This window comes from Triticum urartu, chromosome 2 (genome assembly GCF_003073215.2).
Source record: "Triticum urartu cultivar G1812 chromosome 2, Tu2.1, whole genome shotgun sequence".
NCBI classification, from domain to species: Eukaryota; Viridiplantae; Streptophyta; class Magnoliopsida; order Poales; family Poaceae; genus Triticum; species Triticum urartu.
This window is the reverse complement of record NC_053023.1, coordinates 734,081,909-734,107,506: the sequence shown is the minus strand read 5'-3', so window position 1 is coordinate 734,107,506 and position 25,598 is coordinate 734,081,909. Positions and strand designations below refer to the sequence as shown.

The window sequence follows — 25,598 nt, the reverse complement described above, 5'->3', positions numbered from 1 at the left end:
CTTGCTTCTGGATCATTTCTAGCATAAATTCAGAATGTCTTCGAACATGCATACCAGCGTTTATTTTACTCCCTATGTTCACATTTATAAGACGTTCTAGATGGTTCAGACAGCTCCCAAAACGGTTTAAAATCATCTGTCTAAAACGACTTATGAAAAGGAACGGAGGGAGTACTTAAGGTACATGCTGTAGTGACACTAGACGAATGTTGTGTAAGATGGGCAGCAAGGTGCTCACACAAGGAATGTACCATGGCATTCAGTACAACTTTATTTTACTTGAATAAAAAGAAGTGAACCACGATACTGACCAATAAGCTGCTGCTGCAACAGATGATCAAAATATCACTGAATGACCTCACAGATCAGCAAACCAAATTAACCAACAATTTGTTATTATTTGAGAACATAGGAAAACTGATACAGATCAGTTTGTCAAATCTGCCACTAAAGGCCATCCTATTAAATTTACCTGATCATGCATGTACGGAACTGGTTGAAGCAGCTGGCAACATGTTTTATCTCTCTGTGCATCAACAGTAATATTTCTTCTAAACATAGCAAAATAAAGCCAGCTGATTGCAGAATAGCAACTACAAGTAGACTACTTTCATCAAACAGTTGAACTATCAAGTCACATAGCTTTGCTATCAGTAGTAATAGAACTAAAATATAGTAGAAATGTGCCTAGGCTTAGTAGCTGCTCAACCGTGACAAGAATGGTACACCCTGGACTGGAATGCAAAGAGAATAAGTAAGACATGAGCTATAAGAAGATCCAAGAGGGGTATGATGAAGTTGAGTTGCCAACTAAAACAGTTAACCACAGCGTTGCTATCAACCATCTCATAAATATATGGTTTTATTTTACGCCAGAGCCATCATCTGTTTCACAATACTACATAGTAGCATGGGGCATTCCACCAGGGAAGACATAATTAATATGCAGCAGCACAACCAGCAACCTAAGGCATGTCATCATATTACGAGTCTTTCCTATCCACAAATGATAGATTGAGTGCTCAGCCAGCTCTAGTCATCATTTTCCAAACGCAAATTTTTCTGGCGATGGATGCAGCACTTCAGACTGAAGATAGCACATCTGACAAACACGTTCTGCCTTGTAATGTCCACACGGAAATGCTTTCCCCACAGAAGGAACCTCGCTATCAACAAGACGGTTGCATGTCTTGCAAAGGCAATCCGCTGAAAAAACAAAGACACCAAAGCCACTAAGTCAACAAACATGCACAAGCAAGAGAACAATTGTGCACTTGTGTTCTGTCATCAAAGGATATATAAAAAAGAGGAAGCGAGGACATACAACTGCCATCACGACGAGTTCCCCACGCAAGATGAAGGCCAAACAAACTGTAGGCTTCAGTAACAGGCTCATCTGTATGTAAAACAAACACAAGCAAGGAAATAAACAAAAGCGGAATCAGCATAGAAAATGCATGGTGTAACAGCAAAGGCATTAAGAGCATTACTAGTAAAGCCTTCAAACCCTCAAACCCCTAAAAATAACCGTTTTTTTACAGTTTTCGCCGAAAAAACGCCGTAGACTAGAACCTCTAAACCCTCAAACCCGTAAAAAAATTTAGAGGTCCAACCCTCAAACCACTTTGCAATCTGTAGAAGTAGGGGTTGAGGGGAAAATCTTCCCCCAACCCGCACTCCTCCTCGTCGCTCGCTCCTCACTCGCGCGGGAGCCAACCGCTCCTCCTCCCGGCCTCCTCCTCCCGCCACCTCCCGCCGCCTCCTGCCGCGCCGGCCATGGAAGGCCCCGCCGCCGCCGCGCCCCCGCCCCGCCCGTCCCGTCCGCCTCGCCCGCCCCGGCGCCCGCCCCCGCCCAACCGACCGTGGCCGACATGGTGGCGGCGGGCGGGCCTCGTACCACCTCCTGCCGCCCCGATCACCGTCACCGCCCCGCCCACCTCGCCCGCACCGGCGCCCGCCCTCGCCGCCTCCCCGCCGCCCACTCCGGCTACCAAGAAGAGCGAGCCCATTGAAAAATATATCACGAGAGCACATTGAAAAAGATATATGTTATGACCAGCATATTAGGGGCTTAGCCCAGTGGGTTATGGCCCAAGTATCTTAATCATTATTAGGGGCTTAGCCCAATTATCTTATCGTATTAGGATCGTTTGCTTAGGAGTCAAGTAAACCTGTCTATATAAGAAGAGGAGATGTATTAATCTAATCAAGCAAGAAGCAATCAATATTTGCTCGGCTTCCCTTAGGGAGCCGGGAGACCTAAACCCTAGCCGCCTCTTGTGTCCGCCGCCGTCGCACCAGCCGCAAGGACAGCGCCCAGCCGCCGGCCGCCGCACAATCTCCTCCTTCCTCCTCCCTCCTTCCCTTACAGGCTACGCCCTAGACCGGGTAGAACCCTAGTTTCTACCAATTTGGTATCCAGAGACTCAGGTTCGATCATGTCATCATCCCCACCCACACCGCCGCTGCCCATCATCACCACCGCCCCGATGACCATGGCTGGGTCCCCAACGCCGCCGGCCCCGATCACCTCCGCGTCGTCGACGATCCCCGTCTTCATGCCGGAGGAGATGTCCAGCACCTTGCGGGACCTCGTGACAGCCGTCCAGGGCATGACCCTGTACCTGGCCGGCCCGCACGCCACCCCGCCGGCTGCACCCCCCGCCTACAGCCATCCGGCGCTGCCCTGGCCGATCCAGAACGCGTCTGGCCCGAGCGGGACGCCCCTGCTGCCGTCCCATGCGGGACACACCAGCAGGCCCCCGTCGCTGCTGCACCTACAGCCGCCCTCAGCCGCGGCCCAGCTTTGGCTGCCGTGGCCGTCCCAGGGCGCGCCTGCAATTGGCGGGACACCGCTGCTGCCTTTCCAGGCGGGGCACCACAGCGGGCTGCCACCGCCGCTGCTGCACCTGCAGCCGCCCCCAGCCGCGGCTCCCCTCTGGCCGCAGTGGCCCCCTACTGCCACCGCGGCTACCGTTGCGTCCGCCCACTCTCCACAGCAACCGCTGCAACTCCAGGCGCCACCTCTGTCCAGCTCCGGACTGCCGTCATCGGCCGGCCTGCCGATACACCAGGTCCGGTTCCCACCCTCCCCGTCGCCACTACCAGCTTGGGCGGCTGGGTCTTCGCCATCGTCGGTCTACACCACGGCTCCAGAGCAGCCGACCCCGTTTCCGCAGTTCGGCGGGCCATCCGGCTCCGTGGGTCCTTACCCGGAGTACTCCGACCAGGCGCCACCCGCCTCGCTGCTCCGCACCTCCGAGCTAGCTCGACACGGCGCTCCGACCCAGACACCGCTGCGGTTCGCCAAGATCGACTTCGTCACCTATGACGGCACGGAGGACCCCCTCAACTGGCTCAACCAGTGCGACCAGTTCTTTCGCGGGCAGCGCACCCTCGCCTCGGAGTGCACCTGGCTCGCCTCTTACCACCTCCGTGGCGCGGCACAGACCTGGTACTACACCCTCGAGCAGGACAAGGGCAGCATGGCCCCTTGGGAGCGCTTCCGCGGGAGCCGCTTGGCGGAGCTAGGCCGCTTTCCCTTCACCTCCACGGTTCAGGACTTCGCCGACTGTTTCCAGGCCCTGGCATGCCACGCTTCGGGCGTGACGGCGCAACAGCGGGCCGACCTCTTTGTCGGTGGACTTCCGGATCACATCCGCGTGGACGTGGAGCTTCGGGGACCCCAGGATCCCCAGATGGCCATGTACTACTCCCGCACGTTCGAGCGCCGCGCGGTGGCCGTCCAACAGGAGTCACCGTCCCAGGCCACTAGGTCGCTACCCTGGCCAGATCCCGCTCAGGATCGGCCTGCTCAGGCTTCCGCGGCACCCCTCGCCGTGACTGCGGCGCGCCCGTTCCGACGGCTCACCTCGGTTGAGCTACTCGAGCGTCGCCGCCAAGGGTTGTGCTTCAACTGCGACGAGCCCTACACGCCCGGCCACGCCTGCCCGCGACTCTTCTACCTGGAGGTTGCAGACTACATTCCGGAGGACGCCGTCGCCGCCGACCTTGCCGCCCCAGCTGTCACGAAGGTGTTTGACGCTGGTTGATCACCTCGAGGAGTTCAACAAGCGCTTCCTCACCTTACAGCTCGAGGACGAGCTGTTTGTGCAGGCGGGGAGAAGTGTTATGACCAACATATTAGGGGTTTAGCCCAGTGGGTTATGACCAAAGTATCTTAATCATTATTAGGGGCTTAGCCCAATTATCTTATCGTATTAGGATCGTTTGCTTAGGAGTCAAGTAAACCTCTCTATATAAGGAGAGGAGATATATCAATCTAATCAAGAAAGAAGCAATCAATATTTGCTCGGCTTCCCTTAGGGAGCCGGGAGACCTAAACCCTAGCCGCCCCTTGTGTCCGCCGCCGTCGCGCCCAGCCGCTGGCCGCCGCGCAATTTCCTCCGACCTCCTCCCTCCTTCCCTTACAGGCTACGCCCTAGACCGGGTGGAACCCTAGTTTCTACCAATATATAAATATACAATAAGCTAAGGTGGTTTCCGGCATCAAGCACTGGCTTCCTGTATATGATGACATGCATGCCTCATGGTGGTTGTTTGGGTTTTAGCACTGAAAGAGGTTTGAGTTTCCAGATCCAACATGTGGTATGTATGATGTGATGAATGAAGATAGCAATAATACATACCTAGCGGGGTGCACGAAACAACTCCTTCAAAACCATCTTTGGTAACAAGCTCATAAAAGAAGAGAGTTGGTCTAGGGGGAAGTAAGGAGAAGTAGCCGGAGTGCTTGGGGCTAGCGACGAAGTTGCCATGAGTCCAGCAAGAACCATTGTGAGGACTGCTGTATCTGGTCACCTTGCCAGGGGCAGGTACGTACTCATTTTCCTGACCAACCAACCATGGAAAATGAAATGAGTGCATGTTAGCAATAAGCAAGGTAAAACAAAAGCAGAACAATGACTGAATGACTAGGGTTAAGTTAACAACAACCTTCAGTTTTGCAGTTTCTAGTTAAAAAAACTTGTAAGAGGACAAGTATATGCCAGTCGGTGGCAAATAACCCACAAACATCATCTTCTCGAGATAACCGTTTTATATATGACAGTAGGAGAGCGATCAAAATTGAAATTGTTTGAAGGCCGCTTGAGATTTTGGAAGAGTTATTAATGACTGCATATATAGGGCCGGGGTTGTTTGGTTGTGGGACAAATCTACCATTTTAAATCAGTGTGCACATAGCTAGATAGATACATGGATCGGAACCAAGCAAGCTGCAAAAGAGCAAAGCGAGAGGAGTAGATACAATACATACCGGATGATTTAAGTTATAGTGGCGAAGGCATTCCATGACGAGTTGATGATCTTGAGCTGCTGCTACCTCAGAGGGGCTCGGCATCATCATCATCATAGAACTATCAAGATACAAGATATATAAGATAAACACGGATGAGTTAGTTAGGTACGAGGAGTAGGGAGATCTCTTGTTACCTGTTCCAGTTGTGTTCGACCCTGTCGAATGGTTCAGGCTCAGGCTGTGGCTGTAGGGATGATGGTAGGCAACGGGACAAGATGAGGGACCAGGGCGACGCTGAAGCTTGAGGCTCTGGCTGTGGCTCCGAGGAGGCCCACTCCGAGAGCAAGGCCTCCCTCCTCGCAATCAGGTCCAGAGCATCCGGAGAAAGGCTGAGGCTGAGGCGAGGTCCCATCACCTTGGCTCCCACGAGGGAACGAGTCTCCCCTTCCGCGGCAGCGGCAGAAACCTTGGCTGACCGGCGCGCTCCCCTTCCGACGACGACGAGGGGACGAGCTTCCCCTTCCGCGGCGCCGGCCATCTCTCTCTGTCTCCGATTGGGGATTGGGGATTTTTTTCGGGGGCTAGGGTTTGCTTTGCTTGCGTGATTCGGCCACACACAGAGTAATAAATAAAGTAAAGTAAATAGACACGGCTGAGGAGACCGAGTCGGCCAAAAATAAACACACGCACCGAGTCGGCCCACGACTCGAGACGACGGCGGCGGCGGAGGCGGAGGCGGAGGCGGCGGCGGCGGCGGAGATCATCAAGCAACAGTGAGAACACAAACCACCACCAGATTTTATTCTTTTTCCATACAAGTCTGCATTTTCCTGCTTATGTGTGTGTCTTAGTGGTATGGTAGCAAACAGCAGTTGATTCGTTGAGTTCATGTCTTGTGGTGATCGATCTGGGGCAGTAAGTTCTGTGATGGATCGATGCTGGCTCAGGGGCCTCTTGCATTTACTTTGTGCATCGGGTTCCTGTGATGCTGTTTACTCAAGTGGCTCGCACTTCGCTCCTGTTTGCTTGCGGCGCTGAGCAAGAAGGTTTAAGATCGCAGGCAATTTGATTTCGCAGCAGCTTTTCCCAGCCGCTATAGCGGGCTATTGCGGCCGCTAAGCCATTTAGCGGCAAGTAAATAGAGTGCATATTCAGCAGTAAAACGGGGTATTCTCATCAGGAACATTGGTAGGAGATAGGATCCTACCTGGTCTAGGGCGTAGGTTGTACGGGAAGGGGAATGGTTGACGGAGATGCGATCGCGGCTACCGGCGGCGGGGCGCTGTGGCGCGATCAAGAAGAGGCGGCGGCGGCGCAAGAGGCGGCTAGGGTTAGGTCTCCTGGCTCCCTTCAGGAAGCCGAGCAAATAATATTGCTTCTTTGATTAGATTGATACATCTCCTCTCCTTATATAGAGATGTTTACTTGACTCCTAAGCAAACGATCATAATAACGATAAGATAATTGGGCTAAGCCCCTAATAATGATAAGATAACTTGGGTCACAACCCACTGGGCTAAGCCCATAATATACCGGTCATAACACTTCTTTCCGCCTGCACAAACAGCTCGTCCTCAAGTTGTAAGGTGGGGAAGCGCTTGCTGAACTCCTCGAGGTGATCAACTAGCGTCAAACACCTTCGCGACAGTTGGGGCGGCCATGTCGGCGGTGACGACGTCTTCCGGAATGTAGTCTGCAGCCTTCAGGTAGAAGAGTCGCGGGCAGACGTGGCCGAGAGTGTAGGGCTCGTTGCAGTTGAAGCACAACCCTTGGCGGCGACGCTCGAGTAGCTCGGCCGAGGTGAGCCGGCGGAACAGGCGCGCCGCGGTCGCGGCGAGGGGTGCTGCGGAAGCCTGAGCAGGCCGACCCTGTGCGGGAACATCTGGTCAGGGTAGCGACCTAGCGGCCCAGGACGGTGATTCCTGCTGGATGGCCACCGCGCAGCGCTCGAACGCACGGGGGTAGTACATGGCCGTCTGGAGATCCTGGGGTCCCCGAAGCTCCACGTCCACGCGGATGTGATCCGGAAGTCCACCGACGAAGAGGTCGGCCCGCTGCTGCGCCGTCATGCCCGACGCGTGGCATGCCAGGGCCTGGAAACGGTCGGCGAAGTCCTAAACCATGGAGGTGAAGGGAAGGCGGCTAGCTCTACCAGGCGGCTCCCGCTGATCGGTGGCCCAAAATGAAGGAGGCAGAGCTCGCGGAAGCGCTCCCAAGAGGGCATGCTGCCCTCGTCCTGCTCGAGGGCGTAGTACCTGGTCTGTGCCGCGCTGCGGAGGTGGTAAGAGGCGAGACAGGTACGCTCCGAGGCGAGGGTGCGCTGCCCGCGAAAGAACTGCTCGCACTGGTTGAGCCAGTTGAGGGGGTCCTCCGTGCCGTCATAAGTGGCGAAGTCAAGTTTGGCAAACTGTGGCGGTGTCTGAGTTGGAGCGCCATGGCCGACTGGCTCGAAGGTGCGAAGCAGTGAGAATTGGGGCGCCCAGTCAGCATGGCCGCGGCCCGTGGAGTGCCCCGCCGAGCCGGAGTGATCGCCGAACTGCAGAGTGGGTGCCGGCGGGTCTCCAGCCGACGTGTAGATGGGTGGCGGCGATGATCCGGTCAGCCAGGCCGGTATTAGGGACGGTGACGGCGGGAAGCGCACTTGCTGGATCGGTATGCCTCCCTGTGTGGGTGACCCGGGCCCCATGCTGGACGGGGGCGGGGCCGGCAGCTGCGGCTGTACGGACCCGGGTGGCGTGGGGGCGCAGCAAGGGCCGGGGCCGGCCACTGCGGCCATTGAGACGCGACAGTGGGCGGCGATGGGCCGACAGCTGGGGCTGTGGCTGCCCGGACCCGGGAGGCGTCGGGGGTGCGGCGATCGCCAGAGCCGGCCACTGCGGCCAGTAGGGGGCGACGGCGAGCGGCTGCTGACCGGGCCAGTGATGGTGTAGAGGCCCGATCGGCGCCGTGGTGGCTTTTCTATGTGTTATGCATGTAGGTAGAGGATGGTGATTAATGCAGTCTTGTAAAGTGTATAAGACGAAAAGCAAAAGCCGCAGTCTCCGATGCAGGCGGCTCCTCCTCTGCACCAGTTGCCGAGATATCTCAATTTGACTTTATTGGAATCTTTTTTTTACAGTTGCACATTAGATTGGTAGCAGTTGGCATTCCTTACTTTTGTTGTTACACATGAAAATGATTGTGGTGGACAGTAATGTTTATGGATGTTCTATAACCGACTCATTGAAACTTCTTTCGGTAAGGGTTTTGTCCGCATCCGCTTATGTACAAGGTGTAGATGTACCTTATAGTATTTTGCATTATTCATAGTTTTAGTGTTATCTACCTTGTAGAACGCAAAACTTTTTCGGTGCAGTTTGCATTCAGATGACTCATGCTGTATTGGAGTTGGCACCATTCTTTATCTTTAGTTGCACAAAAACTTGTCTGCAGCTGGCATTTTTAATTTCTCTTTTTCCCCTTGTGTTAACATTCTCAATAGAGTGAAGTTGGAGGGGAAGGAAATGAAGCAAATGTCCCCCATCGACTTTCACATGCTGGGACGATCAGGGCCTCACCAAGGAGGTTTGTCAAGATGAATAAGGATCTGACGCATGTTCAAAGGACTTTCCTCTACAAGCAGATGTTAGGAGTCTTAGTAAAGTTAGTCGACACATTGCCTTCGGAGTTGACCAAATTCCTGGTCCATTCTGCATTGGTCTTTCCAGTAAGGGGCACGATCCTAGTTGACGCTACCAGTGTGCACAAATTTTTTGGTTTACCAGACAGAGGGCCATGTCTGAAGTATACTATCGAAAAGGAGGCGGTCAAGATATTCAATGAGATTTTCCACCATACCGGGCCAACAAAACACCCCATGGTCACCTCATTTTGCAAAACGATGAAAGCGATGAAGGGAGCAACTGATGACAAGTTCCTCAGCGGGTGGCCTGCACTTGCTTTCAATTTTTTCTTAGCTCCTACCAATAGTCTTTCTCTAAGCCCGCACTGCTATGGGGTTGTGTTGAAACCCAGATTGTTGTAATGTATGCTTGTTCTTTGCTGAACACATAAACGAAGCATTCCGCAACATAGGCGAGGATAAAGCAAACAGTTTGTTCCTGCATGTACCATCTAATGGGTTAGTAAATTAAAATGATAGCTTAGCAGACATAGTTTTTTGTACCTGGTGGTTTTGACCATGCATTGCTCACATGCTCTCTTTTTTATTTGGGGGATGGCCTTACGCGAGGGGTTCGACAAAGGGGATCCCCTGGCCCCTGCTCTTTTCGTCCTAGCTATGGACGTGCTACACACCGCCATCAAGTGGGCCATGGAGCACGGCCTCCTCTCTGACCTGGGGCTCCACAACAAAGTGTCGTGTATATCAATATATGTTGATGACATCATGGTGTTGCTCAAGCCCCTCCCCATGGACTTCCAGGTGATCGCGGTCTTGCTGCAGCTGACTGGTGAGACCTCACCCTGAACATCAACTTTGAGAAGAGCACCGTCTCTTGCATTTGCTGCAATTGCAGACACCAGAGTCTTGCAGTGCGGCCTCAAGCCATTGCCTATCGTCTACCTCGGACTGCCGGTCACACCTGGTAGACTGCGGAGGACAGACCTCTGGCTCATTGTCGAAAATGCTCCAAAAATAGGAGGGTTCGTCGTCACGCCTGCAGGCCACAAGTGGATGGCTAACTCTCATCTGCTCAGTTCTGGTGGCCCTGCCCAATCACTTACACTCCCTCTTGCCGCTCCCAACCTAGGTAATCAAGATCCTTAACCACAAGTGCATGGAATTCTTGTGGAAAGGGGAGGAAGAGATCAATGGAGGTCACTGTCTGCTGCCATGTTGCAGAGTCTACATGCCTACCAGCAAGGGAGCTGTGGGTATTCTCAAGCTGCAACTTTTTGTCATCGCCCTAACCTGCGCACAAGACGAAACGATGGACACCGCCGTCGACATGGACGACGAGCTCGACGACGCTGAGGAGTAGGTGGAGGAGAAAGAACAAGGCGGAGCCGGAACCAGTGCCGAAAGGGAGAAAGAAGAAGCGGGCGCCCAACGCCAGGCCGGGCGAACCTCGCGTCAAGTGGACGTCGAAGGAAGACGAGTGCCTCGCCGAAGCGTGGAAGACCGTCAGCATCAACCCGATCATTGGCTCGAATCAGAACGCTGACACATACTGGAGAAGGATCAAGACGGCGTTCGACGAGCGCAAGTTGGTCGACCCTGACTTCACCAACATCTACATGGACCGCGGCGAGAAGGCCATGGCGAATCACTGGGCGGCCATACAGACGGCCTGCAACAAGTGGCATGGGATCGTAGAGGAGGTTGCGGCTCACCCGGGAAGCGGCGCCAATGTTGAGGGTCAGGTATGGCCATAATTCGCCGGCCCAGTTCGTCACCGATACTTTTTCTCCTCGGCTGTGTAGATGGTTCGGATGTTCAACATGTTTCGCCAGGACAATGGTGACCAAGAGTTCAAGTTCCTTCATGTGTTCTCTAGGATCGAGTTGTGCGAGAAGTGGAGGGAGGTTCGGCTCAGTCTCGCCAAGGCCAAGGAGACCTACAAGCCGGACGCGCCTGCCCCGGCGGCGGCAGAAGGGCACCCTGATGGCAACAAGAGAGCCAAAGCGGTGAGGGACGCGGCGCCCGCTGCCGAGCGGATGCAACCTTCGATCGAGCAGTGCATCACCGACGCCAAGAACATCGCCGCCAAGAGGAAGGAGAAATCTGACGCGAGGTGGTCGACGTTGATGATGAAGCAGGACGTCAAGCTCGACCTTCTTAGGACTAACGTCACCGCGAAACCGACCTTGCGTTCTTGATGGTGGTAGACATTTCGACGACGGACGAGCAGGTGAAGGCGTGGTACCTGGTGGAGCGCAACCTCATCTTGAACCAGATGCCCGGGCTGACGGCGACCATCGCCCCGATGCCCACGACGACACCAACGCCGGCGACCAGCCCGAGCACAGAAGCCACGCCGACGCCGACCCCGAGCAGTCCCACGGCAGAGGAGCCTGCCGTTTGATGTGTTCCATGCCTATAATTCCTTCCCTTTTTGATCGCCGAACTTTTGACTTTTTTTGGCAGCACGAAAGACAAGTTTGAATTTTTGAGCGTTCGGGACTCGAAACCCGGGGGCGCGACTGGAAACTCGATCGCCCATAAGGCGAAAAAACCGCCGGCGCAAACGCCAAAAGGCATTCGCCGGTTGCGCTGGGGCCAACCGGCTGGAGATGCTTGGCTGAGATTCCAAATGCGCATGTGGGCCACCCATGTCATCGACCGACCTTGCGTACAGACTAATCAGCCCCAGTGACTTGAACACACCCCAGCGGACGCTCCCGTGAACCGGGTCCGCGTACGCCAGGAGCGGGCGGCGCTCCCGCGGCCTCAGCTACAGCCGTGCACCGGGTCCAGCCTCCAGCGAGCCCCAAACCGAGCAGAGCGAGCGAGGGAGCGCTGGCCAAAAGCCCAAAACCCCGGTTGCATCCCAGTCCAGTTCATTCAAAAGAAAAGAAAAGAAAAGAAAAAACTCGTTCGCAATTGGCAAAGCCTTCCCTTCTTCCGGAAGCCTCCCTGCTGCTGCTGCTGCCTCTGCCAGCGCCACCGCCAGAGCGACACGGCCGTCCATGGCTGCGCCCTTCGTCTACACCCGCAGCTCCGGCGGCGGCACCAGTACGGCCAGCCTCCCCCCTCCTCCCCTTCTCTCTTTTCGACTCTCTCTCTCTCTCTCTCTCCGACCCTCGCTCTCTCTAAGTACGGCGCTTTGTGTGTGCAGGCCAGGACGCGGCCATGCGGGCGGCGTTCGACGGCGACCTCCGGCGCCTCAGAGGTCAGCCTCTCCCCTCCCCCCCAGCTTTACCCCGCCCCGCGAGGCCGTAATCTGTTCGGTCGGGCTAGGGTTTTGCTTCCGGCTGCCGCGGCGGTCGAATCCCCGGCGGCCACATGACATAATGCTGTTCAACGATGACGCGAATGCCACCATTGTTCCTTAGCCTTACCAATTTGCACTTGTGTTGAATCCCCGGCACTGGTAGCGTAATTTAATTTTCCTCCTGCACTTGTGTGGAGCACCATGATGGCGGGTTGTCCTGTTATTATGCTGCAATATTCTAGCCAATTGAAGTGTAAAACTAGGTGTATACTGTAATTGTTCTCTGAATTATGAAAACAAAAATTGTTCTCCGAATTATGAAAGCAAGCATTGTTCTCTGAATTGGGGCGGGGGGACTTGTTGGCGCAATTTTCTTTCTGCACTTGTGTGGAACAATGCTGTGATTTTCCTTTTAATTTGGCGTCAGCTCTCGCATTGTAGTCAATCAAAAGTGTAAAATTTGGTGTATATAGTTATTGTTCTCCGAATTATGAAATCTCTTTGTGCTATTGTGGTCTTGTGGTCTTTCTGTAAATTTGGTGTATATAGTTATTGTTCTCCGAATTAAGTGTAAAATTAGGTGCACGCTGTGATTTTTCTCTGAATTATGAAAACAAAAATTGCTCTCTGAATTGGGGAGCGTTTCTGCACTTGTGTGGAGCAGTATGATGGTGGGTCATCTTATTATTATTATTATGCTGCATGTAGACTAGTACTATGATTGTCTTGTTAATTTGGTGTCAGCTTTTGCATTCTAGTCGATTAAGTGTAAAATCTGGTAATAATTCTCTGCATTAAATAATCTTTGTCTGCGATTGTGGTCTTTTGGACTGTTCAAAGGGAAAGGCGAGTTATTCAGAATTTGGTCAAAACAAGTGCTTGCACGGGCGGGGCACATCTTATGACTTTACGATCAGATCACTATTCTTTCTGTCATGTCTATGCACTGATTGACTGTGTGTCCAGGATGTGAACCAGTCCCTTGACATGAGTGGAAATGGGAAGCCTTTAGGGTACCCTCCAACCCTCATTAGTTCGATCAAGTCAACTCAATTTCCGAAATCACAAATATACTTCATTTGATTGAACCAAGGAGGGATGAAGGGTACTCTAAAGCTCACCACTTTGCATGATTGCATCCCTGCTGGATTTAGTGAGGTTCCTGTCCATATATACAACACATGTGGGTTCCTTTTCGTTTGGTTGTCTAGCTAGTTATCATTTGGCAGTTTGATTCATCAGTGTATTGATGCTCGGGTGTTTATTTTGGGAGAAGGTACTGTAAAGAGCCTCGACGACCCAAGGGTGATCTTCTCTTTCGACATGGGTTATGGCCTTGGTGTGCTGCACATCGCAGCCGCCGAAGGGCATCTTGAGGTTTGCAAATACTTGGTGGAGGAACTCGGGGGAGATGTGAATGCTCCTGCTCCTGGAGTAGTAGGTCTTTCTCTAACTCTTCCTTATTTTTTCTAGAAATTGGCACCTGTCATGTCTATGTTTTGCACCATGAGATGTCTGAATTGCGTTGTTGTGCTTTTTGATTGCAGACTTTGCAGGCATGACACCCTTTATGTTATCTGCTCAGTCTGGCGATGTTTCTACTGTGAAGTATTTGCTTGATCATGGTGGTGATCTAACAATCAGATGCTAAAGGACGCACAGTTCTCCACCATGCGGCATGCACAGGTAGCTCCCCTGGCCCCTCACCCATGCAATTTGTTTTATATTACCATGCGTATCTCTGTGTAAGGCACTATGGGTATGCTTACTCCAATAATATCGTAGAAGAAGAAAATATATTTTTGATCATTTTTCATATGGATAAATTTGCCCCATTTATGATTTACACCATGGTGATGGTGGTCATTATAGTAGCAGTTATTTGCTGCTGTACACTCTTATGTGTAGCCACATGACTTGTGCAATTATGTTATTCACTGCAGGAAGCTGTAAGGTTACTGAGTTCCTACTCTCAAAAGGAGTACCTGTTGACATAGACTGTGGCCGTGGTACACCACTCCATCAAGCTGCTACCAATGAACATGATAAAACAGTGAAGATTTTGTTGGAACACCATGCAGATGTATATAATCCTTACCATTTCTTATTTCATTTTTCATTTCAGAGTTGATTTGCATAGGTAGCTTGTTTTATTCTGTCGGCTACTTGGATTGACAACTTAAATTTGACAGCTCATATTCTATTTTTGTGTTCCTTTGTGTTTTATAACAATTATTACTCTTCGCAGCCTAACACCACTGTCATCGGATTGGGTACTGCCCTGATGGGTGCTTTATTGTATCGTTCTTTGAAGTGCATGAAGCTGCTGATTAAGGCCAGTATTCTATTTTCTATATCTTTTCATTGCTTTGTTCCGATTTTGCTTAATCTACCATCTTTGCCATGCCTTTGTGTCGGTCTACATGGAGAGGGAGCCGTGAAACATTCTATTCCACAATCCTTTTTACAGGCTGGTGCTGATGTCAATCGAGGGGGCTCCCTTCCGATGACTCCGTTAGTGTTCACTACAGGGTGGGGAGGCTATACCAACTTTGTGAAGTTTCTGTTAAAGGCAGGAGCAGATCCTAATATTCCTGATGCTGTATGTTCTCAATATTTTCTAGATCTATGCTATTCGAACTTATGCTGATATGAATTTAAGCTGATTTTAGGCTTTGACTATGCCATGAGAAGTTGCACACACCTACCAAAATATTGCATGTGTAGGCAAAAGGTATGTGTGTGAGCTTCCATTTAACTGTTCATATCAACGATGCATATCATCGTTGCTGACTATTCCGTCTGTTCGGAAATATTTGACGTTCTAGTTTTGTCAAATTCTGTGAGTTTCATCAAATTATAATAAATTTACCAACATCTATCAAACCAAATTGCACTTAAAGAAATCTGACTCAGGAGAAAAGGATATCATCAAATATCCCTCTGATCCAATAAGTGTCGTGGTTTTAGTTCAAATTTGAATCAGTGGGAGTAGCACATTTTGACTTCTTCTAGAACAAGTGAACAACATGCTCTGTTCTTTGTATAGTTTTATATCATTAGCGTGAAATGGTTTTGAAGACGGTGAATGTCCTTGTATTGAACCCACAAGTACCTAAGATATACCAAGTGTTTCCCTATTTAATATGAGGTCGGTGCTTAACATTTGATGAGATACTGAGATCTCATAATACAGCATCCAGGGTAGCCACATTTGTCAAATGTACTCACCCAGCAATTACCAAAATAACTTGAATTCTCTTAGGCTGTGTTTGGATGTATGTATTCAGCTTACTTTATGTTGTTTTCTTCATCCCAATTGTTGGTATTCGTTCATTTACTCTGAAGTGTCAAATTATATTCGTGCTTTCAATAATCGTGGAACAATTTTAAAATTCATATGTAGCTACTTTCTCCTATAGTTTTATCTATATAATTCATGGGGATTCATAAAAGGTATGGCACTAAAAATCCCTGTTACCTCTCAATCTCAACTATTGCTGAAATACCTGTTTTTAGTCCCTTGCTGAAGGAAGGCCTTTTGGTATGCTGTCGGTGTATGTTGACTGTTTGAATTGCTACTAGAATTTAGAAATGCTTGCTGGGATGAATCCTTGTTGAGACATTTGGTACCAGTATTATGTAGACCCTGGTCCTCTCCCATGGTTATTATAGGGTGTGTTTGGTAGCATGTATGGACCTAGCCTAGTTGTTCTCTATCATACATGCTGAGTGTAGACATGCTGAGTCCATGCAGTTGTTGTTGTTTGGCAGTGATGTATGCGTTGAGACATGCTGAGCTGAGATTTTGTTTGGTAGGCTGCATGTGTTTAGACATGCTGAACAATTTCGAATTCTGAATATATTTTTTGAATGATGAACAAAATCGAAAAAATCTCAACACAAATTTAAACATATTTTGAAAATTTAAATAAAATTTGATATTCTAAACTTTTTTGGAAAATTAAAATAAATTTTGAAATTATTTTTTTAATTTGAACATATTTGAAATTACGAGTTTTTTTGAAAATTTAAACAAAATTTGAAAAATTTATAAAAAAATAAAATTCTATTTTTTCAAAATTCAAACAAATTTTGATTTCCTTTTGAAATTCCGAACATTTGCGATTTTTTAGAAAAATTGAAATTTCAAATATTTATTGAAAATTCGAACAAATTTTGAAATTATGATTTTTTGAAAGTTTAAACAATTTTGAAATTCAAACTTTTCATTTTTTCTGAAATTCTAAGGTTTTTCGAAAATTTAAACAAAATTTGAAATTCTGATTCTTTTTGAAAAAATAAACATATCTGGACGTGGTCTGATCGGTGGGGACGAGTGTCAGGGCCAGCATAGCTGCCTCGATGCACCCTGTCTGGGGTGCATGAGATGAGCATGGCTGAGGGCACTTTTATGCATCAGATGAGCATAGCTCAGATGAGCCCATGCACCCTACCAAACAAGCAAAAGTGGGTCGGATTGGGAACTTTTGCCCTCATACACCCTTCATGCACCCTACCAAACACACCCATAGTTCCCTCTATGGTTTATATCTTTTCATAATGTTCAGATTCTGTTACTGCATTCTAAAGGGTCCTTTAATTATGTACTCCCTCTGTTCCACATTGTTGTCGTGGTTTTAGTTCAGAAGGACAATAATTTTGGAATGGAGGTAGTAGTTAATTTCAAAAAAGTTGACATTTTTCCTTTTGTTGCACAGTATGGTAAGTTACCGATAGAGCTTGCTGCTAGACGCGACTGCATGGAAGAAGTTGAAATGTTGTTTCCTTTGACATCCCCAATTCCAACCATCCCAAACTGGAGTATAGATGGAATCATCTCGCATGCAAAATTGGAACGTGCAAAGCCACTGGTACGTTATTTATTCTGGATAATGCTTGTACGTAGTCCAAAGCATGTCTCCTATATTGTGCATGTGAAGTTTTGAACTGTGAAATACACCCATGTATATGCTCTTTTAGTAATACTAGTAAGCGTACGTGCAATGCACATTCATATTTGGTAGAATATAATTTGTAGAGATATTTGGTAGAATATTAATTGCACATTGATATTAGGTAAGATATTAATTGCACGGTAATTATGTGATTATCGCTGATATTGATATTTGGTATAACATTTATTGCATGTTAAACATGTAGAGCGTTTGTCATTGAAGCAATCTTGGTCGTTGGATTGACATTAATTGATGGGCCAAGATTAGTTGGATCTGCCCCTTTGGGTCTTTTTTTATTGGTATAGATATAGATATAGATATAGTAATAATTTGACATATTAATTATAAATAATGTCGGACCTTTTCCTCTTGTGATTAAAATCTTGTTGTGTGAGCAACTTCTGCCATTTGTTATGTTAGTATACTTGAGAAGTTACCAAATGTGCACTTTGCATTGCTGCATAAGCATATCTAGATACAAAGCTATAAAGAATGTCTAACAGAGTTGTTAAGTTTCTATTTTAATTGGAATATATCTTTGAAATGACGCTTCATTCCTACATTTTTTTCTTCCAATGTTCTATCATTCAGGGTGGAAGGCACCTTGAACAAACAAAAGCTGTACTCAAGTCACATGCAGATCAGGCATTCAGGCTCAAGGACTATAAGTTGGCATCAAAAGCATATGGTGTGGTAAGCCCCTTAAACCTTGTCTATGGAGTATGGTGGTTTAGAAGGTAACCTTTTTCTATTAACAGGGAACCAATAGCAGAACATTATTTGTTTGCTAACCAGTTTTCTACTATTGTTCTCTAGTTTCCTGCTTATTAGGTGTTAAATTGCCATTAATATGTATTCCTATTGGATTAATATTAAATCTGCGGGACTAATCTTAACCTGCCACAGTGAGATGATACTCGTATAACCTGTTATGTTTGACCATAGGCAATAGCTGTCGCGCCGAGTGCAACATTGTACGCGAACAGGAGTCTTTGCAAACTGCTGCTGGATGATGGTGAAGGTGCTCTGTCAGATGCTCTCAGATGCAGAATGCTGCGACCTAACTGGGCGAAAGCTTGCTACCGTCAGGCTGCAGCTCACATGCTACTCAAGGTGAGTTCCTACATGGTCCAGCTTGCCATTGTGTTTCCCCACTCTGTTCAGTCTATATAGTCGCTCATGTTCCTCCTTTGACGTGCTCTATGCCTAGGAGTATAAACAAGCTTGTGATGCTCTCCTGGACGCCCAAAAGTTAGATCCTGGAAACACAGATGTCGAGAGAGAGCTACGGTAATCTGCCAAGTGACATCCTTCCATATATCTGATGGTGCTGGGATTTCAGCTGAAATTTGTTTCATTTTGGTTAACTCTGTACAGGAAGGCCAGGGAATTAATGAAAGCTCACGGTGAGGCTGACAAGTGAAGCGTGCTTTGTTAGGGAAACACTCTTTTTTGGCTTGGATTAGAGTAGTTGATCAACTGAATGTGACCAGAAGAAGGCTGGTGGTACCTAACTTAAAGTCTAACTCTAGAGTCGTTGAATTTCTAGAGTTCTTACTACTGCTACTTGTTGATTGCATGCTGAGAGGATTTGGTGTGAAAATGTGCTGTACCTAACTTAAAATCTAACTCTAGAGTCGTTGGATCTAGCACAAATGCCCTATCTGTTGAATATTTGCTGATTTTTCGGACACCCTCCCATTTGCATCTTCTAACAGTTTATTAGGGGTCATTCAGTCACTCTCTGAACATGCATGAGAAGTTCTGTTGAACAATGTTGCTCGCTGATCATTTCAATTGTAAATTTGTAATACATTTACGAACACTATCATTTGCCTCGTGTTTGGTCGGAAATAATCACTCAGTCGGTGCAAACCCTTGGAGCCCTAATCTAGAGGCCTTGTATGAAAATGCAGAGATTCCAAAGAAATTCAGAAGAATCTGACAAACTGCTAATCTAGAGGAGTAAATAAATATCTAGAGGCCAGGGACAGACTCTAGGTTCGAAACAGGATGCCTAAGTCGCTTACTACTGTACAACTCTTTAGGGCTAATTAAACACATGCCAGGGATTTATTCTTGCCCTGCCAAAGCCACTTTAGGCTCTCCAAAATGTGCAGGTTAGGACATTCTTGTTGATGACTGGTAAATTAAATTTCTAGTTGTCGAGGAAAAAAAAGTAGCTGAAGTAAATATCTTTCATCATTAGATCCATCCATCAAATAAATTCTCAAATGTTATTTATTTGATTTTGCAAAGGTTGATGTGTTTCCTATAAATGGTGAACGTAAATGTATTTTCTATGCAAAAAAGATGTAAATGTATTTTGAAATATATTTTTTGATTGTGTTCACATATTTTGGGCCGCTTCCAACATTTGGCCCAACCCAAGAAGAACATGCCCAACCCTAAGCAGGCACGAGCTCACTCCACTCGCTAGCCACTACCGCCTCCACAGTCCACACCACTTCGCCGGCCATGTCAAATCGCCGCGTCTCGCCGCCGGAGTCGTTCATCGGCGTCAGCATGGAGCGGTTTGAGGCCAGCCTGGAGAGCGACGGCCTCGGACCCGGGTCGCTGGGGCCCGGCATGGACATGGTGAGGACCGTCGTCCAATGCTCCCTCCCCATGCCGCCCGTCTCCCCCGCCGCCCCTCTCTCGCTCGCCGGCGCGGCCTGGCTCCCCGGCGGCGCCGACCGCATCAGCGCCCTCCCCGACCGCCTCCTCCGCGACATCATCTCCCGCCTCCCCGCCGCGGACGGCGCGCGCACCGCGGCGCTCGCCTCGCGCTGGCGCCCCCTCTGGCGCTCGGCGCCCCTCGTCGTCGCCGACACCCACTTCCTCCCGCTCGGCGTCGGCGAGGAGGACTCATCCAGGGTCGCCGACCTCGTCACCCGCGTGCTCGCGGCGCACCCGGGCCCCTTCCGCTGCGTCCACCTCACACGCACCGCCATGGACGCGCACCGGGGCGAGATCGCGCGCTGGCTCGACGTCCTCGCCGCCAAGGGCGTCCAAGAGCTCGCCTTTATCAACCGCCCGTGGCCGCTCGACATCCGCCTCCCCGCCACGCTCTTCCGCTGCGCCCCCCTCACCCGCCTCTTCCTCAGCGCCTGGAGGCTCCCGGACACGGCCGCCGTCCCGCGCTCCGCCGCCTTCCCCAACCTCCGGGAGCTCGGTCTCTCCCTCGTCGCCGTGGAGGACCGCGACCTCGCCTTCCTGCTCGACAGAAGCCCCGTCCTGGAGATCCTCACCGTCATTCCGTCACAGGTCCCGGTGCGCCTCCGCCTCGTCAGCCACAGCGTGCGCTGCGTCCAGCTCTGCTATTCCATCGTGGCGGAGGTCTTGGTGGTGGACGCCCCTCGCCTGGAGAGCCTCTTGCAGTCATGGGGCCTCGGCAGTAAGTCCCAGAGGTGCTGCAGGGTTAAGATTGGCCATGCGCCCAAGCTGCGTGTTATTGGATACCTTCAGCCAGGAGAGCATGACTTGGAGATTGGCAACACCAGTATCAAGGTCATTACATATATTGTAGATTGTACTAGTAGTTTGCTCATATGTATACATTTGTCAATGACAATGTGTGCCATGCCATCCAAAATATGATCTTAATTAGCATATCTTCCACATTTAAATTGCAGGCTGGGACTAAGTTGACCATCAGCACCCTTGTCCGCAGTGACCTCAAGAAAGTGCCTAACTTCCTCCGATGTTTTCCCAACGTCGAGACGCTCCATATCCAGGTATTCGAAGATCATTTTACATTACCACTATCTATCTACGTAGCGTGCTTAGCTAGATTAATTGCTTTATGATCCAATTTGATACCTTCTTTTTTTGCAGTCTGAGAAGGCATGTGAGGAGCCTACCGGCAAGGTCGGTCTCAAGTTTTGGCTGGAGGGCGGTCCTATAACGTGTATCCGGCAGCAATTGAAGAAGTTGATATTCCGTGAGTTCCGAGGGTCGACAAATGAAGTTGCTTTCCTTAAGTTCGTCGCCGAGAAGGCTCGGGTGCTGGAGAAGATGGTGGTTGTGGTCTACTTGTCTTCGGGGGTTGGCGTGAGTGCCATGCTGAAGCCTCTGACTTGTGCAAAATGGGCAAATGAAGCTTGCAAACTCCAAGTATACAAGAGCATATACAGCGATGGGTCACGGCCGGTTTATGGCGTCAGGCTGGCATCGGAGGTTTTGCCCGCTGACCCTTTTGACTTGAAAGACTATTATGAATCGCTGCTGTAAGGTTAATAGTTAGTAGCATTGTTCCTCTGTTAGAAGACATTCTGGCAGGTACTTAGATCTGATTGTTATCAGACAACCTTTATCTATCTATCTATCTGCAGTTCATGTCATTTCTTTAGCAAGTTGCTTCCGTGATGTTACATCACAAAACTTGCGCTAAATATGTACCAGTACCAGTATCCTAGTACAAGGTGTTCCTTGGAATGTTGGCTGTCTTTAGCTTATTATTCTGTTTGCTGCTCGCGTGCCTGAATCCAGATTATCTAGTATGTTATGTTCATTCTTGTTAGAGTTTAACTTGTTGTTTTGTCACCGAGTTGAATAAGTGCATGCCTATGTTCATAAGTATGAACAGCACAACTGTGTGGTGTGCTGAAGTGTAGCGGCATGTTGCAGTTTGCCTGCAACTGAAGCCAACTTGCATAGGTGACAGAATGTGTTTCTGTCCTGGTGAGTTGAACCGCTGAGTGCGGCAGTTCAGTGTTTAAGTCAGCTTAGGCATAAATGTTTAGTCATTCGTTGTAATGAACAGGCTAATTGAAAAAGAAGAAGAAAAGGGCATGTGTTGCCCGGAACCAAATAGTACTGTCTCCTCTGTTTTTTCTTCGAAACTCTGAAGCAGCCATTGTTCTGAAAACTGCGTGCGTGTGTCAACAGAAATCAGAGAGCGAGAGAGACTGATGGTCTGAGCCTACATTTCTGATCTGTTGAGCTGCAAATCAGTTATGTTATCCAGCTATTGGAGTTGGTTTGATTTGTGGTCACCTGGTCCTGTTTCGAAGCTAGGAGTTCGAACCTCGCAGGCACAATCCTCTGAATTCCTTTTGCGTTTCTCCGATCTCATACAAGGCCTCTGGATTAGGGCATCTAGGGTTTGAACCAATTAAATGGATTTAGAATTATGCTCAAACTCTTATGCCGTTGCCATTTTACATGAAGAAGGTAGGAGTTATTGTATTCCAGTGAGGTATTTATATGTTGTTTTTTACATGAAGAAGGTAGCAGTTATCTAGGGTATCTTGATGGAAACTAACATCTATCTCAGGTATGATTCACTTTGTTTTCTCCTTTTTCTCTATATATTACATATTCCCTGCACATATCTTTCTTGGTGTTGAAATATAGTTAGTTGATGGATACCATGGAATTGACTTGATTGTGAACTTAGTGAGGTTATAGTAGCACTGGCCACATTAAGGGGTTTCACCATTTTGTGTGGATCTGCACGAGTGTCATTTTTCAGTAGCGACCATCAGTTCCCTGTGATGTGTTTCCCGAGTAATTTCAGTTTAATCACGTGCCTCAGCTATTATCCATGTTTGCCCAGATTTGTCATTGTTGTGGTATAGATTACCAGGAAACGCCACTTTTCACTGAGGTGTATCTTCAAATTACACATGTTTATTGATCGATCCAACTACATTACTTGATTCTCTTGTGTTCTTTGTCATTGAAAGATCTGCCTTTACACTGAAATTAGTTCTTTGTACAGATTTGCCACTTTGCGCGTTATTTGGCAATTTGCTACTAGAGAGGCCGCTTCTGCTTTCCTCGCGGGTGTTTAGTGGTGCATGTTTTTCTTCTTGCATTTTCTCTATATGTAAACGAAGATCTGTTTCAGTAATGATTTGCTTTGCATATGTACTGTTTGGTGCCAATGAACCTTCTCCTCTAAGTAAGAACTGAACAATGCATGATTCTTTTGCATTTAGAGCACGTTGGTCTTTGAATACCAGTAGAAATATTTGATACTGATGTTTTGTTTGCCTATTGCTCGCCTGTATGTGTTGCGTTGCCTCTACCTATGGTGTACTACGTCATTCTTCCCATCATGGTTGAAAGAAACTGATCCATAGTAATTATGGAGTGTTTCTGTGTGCCTTTTTGCTTCTTTTCTATTCGTGGTCCGAAGGATGATCGCTGGTTCTGTAGGGAGAAGCTCATTTTAAACTCTCTTTGGAGCTCATGTACATTTTCTTGATGTCAAAATGATAGTAGTTAAATCCCCTGTCAACCCTGAACTCCGTCCTTATCCTGGAAAAGTTGATATGACTGTCGTTGTTCAGCCGGAGCCTGTGCTTGCCCCTGCTTCCATTTACATCTCTGAAGAACAGACTGCTTCCGTTGGCTTCGTCAACGCTATTGAGGAGATCAGAGCATCTGAGAAGGTTATCATAGAGGATCTGCACCGTATTCGACCACCGCTGTCCTCTCCAGCTATTGCGGTAACTTTGGCTGGCACTGCTTTTGCCATTGCTTCGAGCAGGATCCTTAATGCTCTTCATGCAGGATCTATTCTGATTACTTCCTCTCTTGGGCCTGTATAGACAGAAATCTTACACTACGCTACAGGAGTTTTTGCAGAGCCTATCCTCTTACCCTCTGAAGAAAATTTAAGTGAACTTGTCCATCAAGTCTCCGCATGCTGTTTCGAACATAAAATGAAGATTTCTGAAGTTGAGTTGGCCCAAACGTGGATGGATATATCTCCTCAGTACAACCAACCTGTGCCTAATCTCAGAGCCCAACTGATCAATGAAGGCATCGACTGAAGACTGCTATTATTGGATCCTCTGCAGGTTCATGATATCCTGTTTTTCGTTTTCCAATCGTGAGTAAAGTCTGTTTTAAACCTTAAGGTTGTAGAGCTCGTCAAAAATAAACCCTCACATCAAAATCCCTGAAATTTATATACCGGATGAAAAGTCCCTCAATTTTTGGTGAAGTCTAGATTTGGTCCCTCAACTTTAAAACCGGACAACTTGCGTCCTTAACTACTGAAACCGGCCAATATTCATCCCTGGTCATTGTTTTGACCGGTTTTGGTGCTCTCCCAACCCGGTTTTGACCGTGCCGACTCAAATTCGCGTACCTTTTTCAAGTCCGCTTAATGTTTTCAAATTGGAGTACTTTTTTCAAATACGTGAACTTTTAAAAAATGTACTTTTTCCAAGTTCGCGTACTTTTTTAAAGTTCGCGTGGTTTTTTCAAAGTCATGTATATTTTAAAAATTGACGTACTTATTCATATTCGCGTACAATTTTTGGATTTGAAAATTTTACATGAATTTGAGTCAGCACCGGTCAAAACCAGGGTCAGTCAGCACCAAAACCGGTCAAAATCGAAACCAGGGACGAACCTTGTTCGGTTTCGTTAGTTGTGGGTGCAAGTTGTCCGGTTTCCAAGTTGAGGGACCAAATCTAGACTTCACCAAGAGTTGAGAGACGAAAAGTATACTTTTCTTTTTATACCGTGTACTACCCTCTCGATCAGTTTAAACCAATTTGACACACCAGGAAAAAGACAATCCCAGTGGGATAACTTTGTACTCTCACTGATTAAGTGGACCCACGCGTCATTTTCATCTACGCTCTGGGAATGGATCAGAAGCGCTCCTGTGCATGCGTACATGTACGCGTCTAGCCGGCGGCCAGAATCGAAGCAACTTGCTGCGTTGTACGTGCATGTGTGTTCTGCTGTGTTTTTATGCATGGATTACCTCGGAAGGTGCTTGGCTCGTGTATTATTTGTGTCTCAGCCGTACTGGCCGCTGCGACGACAGATGCCGTTCACTGCACCGGCAAGACCAGCATGCGCACGCTGCGGTGAATTCCATTCCTCGCACTAGCAAGGCCTGCATCGTTCGCCTGCACTCCATGCTCGTGCACAACGGCGGCCTGGAGAGCAACTCCTGGCTGGACATCTTGGCCACACGCGCGCCCGGTGACGCGACGCTCAGCTGCCGCCAATGCCTTTGTCTGGATTCGACAACTCTGGTGCAAGCGCACTCCCAATTGGACGTCGTTGCGCGCTATGCCATGATGCTCTACGGAGGGCTCTAGATGAAGCCACTCATCATAGTGCACATCCTAGGGCGTTAGTGTCGCCGGCGGCATGTCAGTTTAGGATGCAACTCACATTCAGTTTGGGCTACACGCACGACTGCGTTGATTTCAGGAGGGAGAGAGGCACCAGGGATATATAGAGGATGGATATGACATGTGGGATAGGGATGTAAGCGAGAATAGACTCTGCTCCTGGGCGGGATGAAACTGTTCCCGGTGCGCCAAACAGGTTCAGGGTCGGGATCAGACCAGGATCATTAGTACAGGGTACACACTTAATGGATTTCGAGGTGAGGGTTTATTTTCAACGAGCTCTACAACCTCAAGGTTTAAAATAGACTTCACTCTCCAATCGTTGCCCATCTTTAGCTTATGCCTCTTTGTCTTTTGTTTAAATCTTGTCCTTGGCGAACCTATGGTGTGTATT

The 25,598-nt window shown here is 48.6% G+C and overlaps 2 protein-coding genes and 1 pseudogene across 2 annotated transcripts; 2 read left to right on the top strand and 1 right to left on the bottom strand.

Annotated features, from left to right (window-relative positions):
- Nucleotides 1–767: 767 nt before the first annotated feature.
- On the bottom strand, nt 768–5,890 carry LOC125540293. The gene is made up of 5 exons (XM_048703897.1): nt 5,455–5,890; nt 5,279–5,378; nt 4,650–4,851; nt 1,325–1,396; nt 768–1,206 (listed from the first exon to the last, which is right to left on the bottom strand). The coding sequence occupies exons 1-5, from the start codon at nt 5,796–5,798 to the stop codon at nt 1,040–1,042; spliced, it is 885 nt and encodes a 294-aa protein (XP_048559854.1). The 5' UTR covers nt 5,799–5,890; the 3' UTR covers nt 768–1,039.
- A 5,891-nt stretch (nt 5,891–11,781) lies between these two features.
- Nucleotides 11,782–19,111, top strand: LOC125540290 (annotated as a pseudogene).
- A 410-nt stretch (nt 19,112–19,521) lies between these two features.
- Nucleotides 19,522–21,553, top strand: LOC125534497 (FBD-associated F-box protein At4g10400-like). The gene is made up of 3 exons (XM_048697708.1): nt 19,522–20,603; nt 20,729–20,830; nt 20,931–21,553. The coding sequence occupies exons 1-3, from the start codon at nt 19,572–19,574 to the stop codon at nt 21,324–21,326; spliced, it is 1,530 nt and encodes a 509-aa protein (XP_048553665.1). The 5' UTR covers nt 19,522–19,571; the 3' UTR covers nt 21,327–21,553.
- Nucleotides 21,554–25,598: the final 4,045 nt, after the last annotated feature.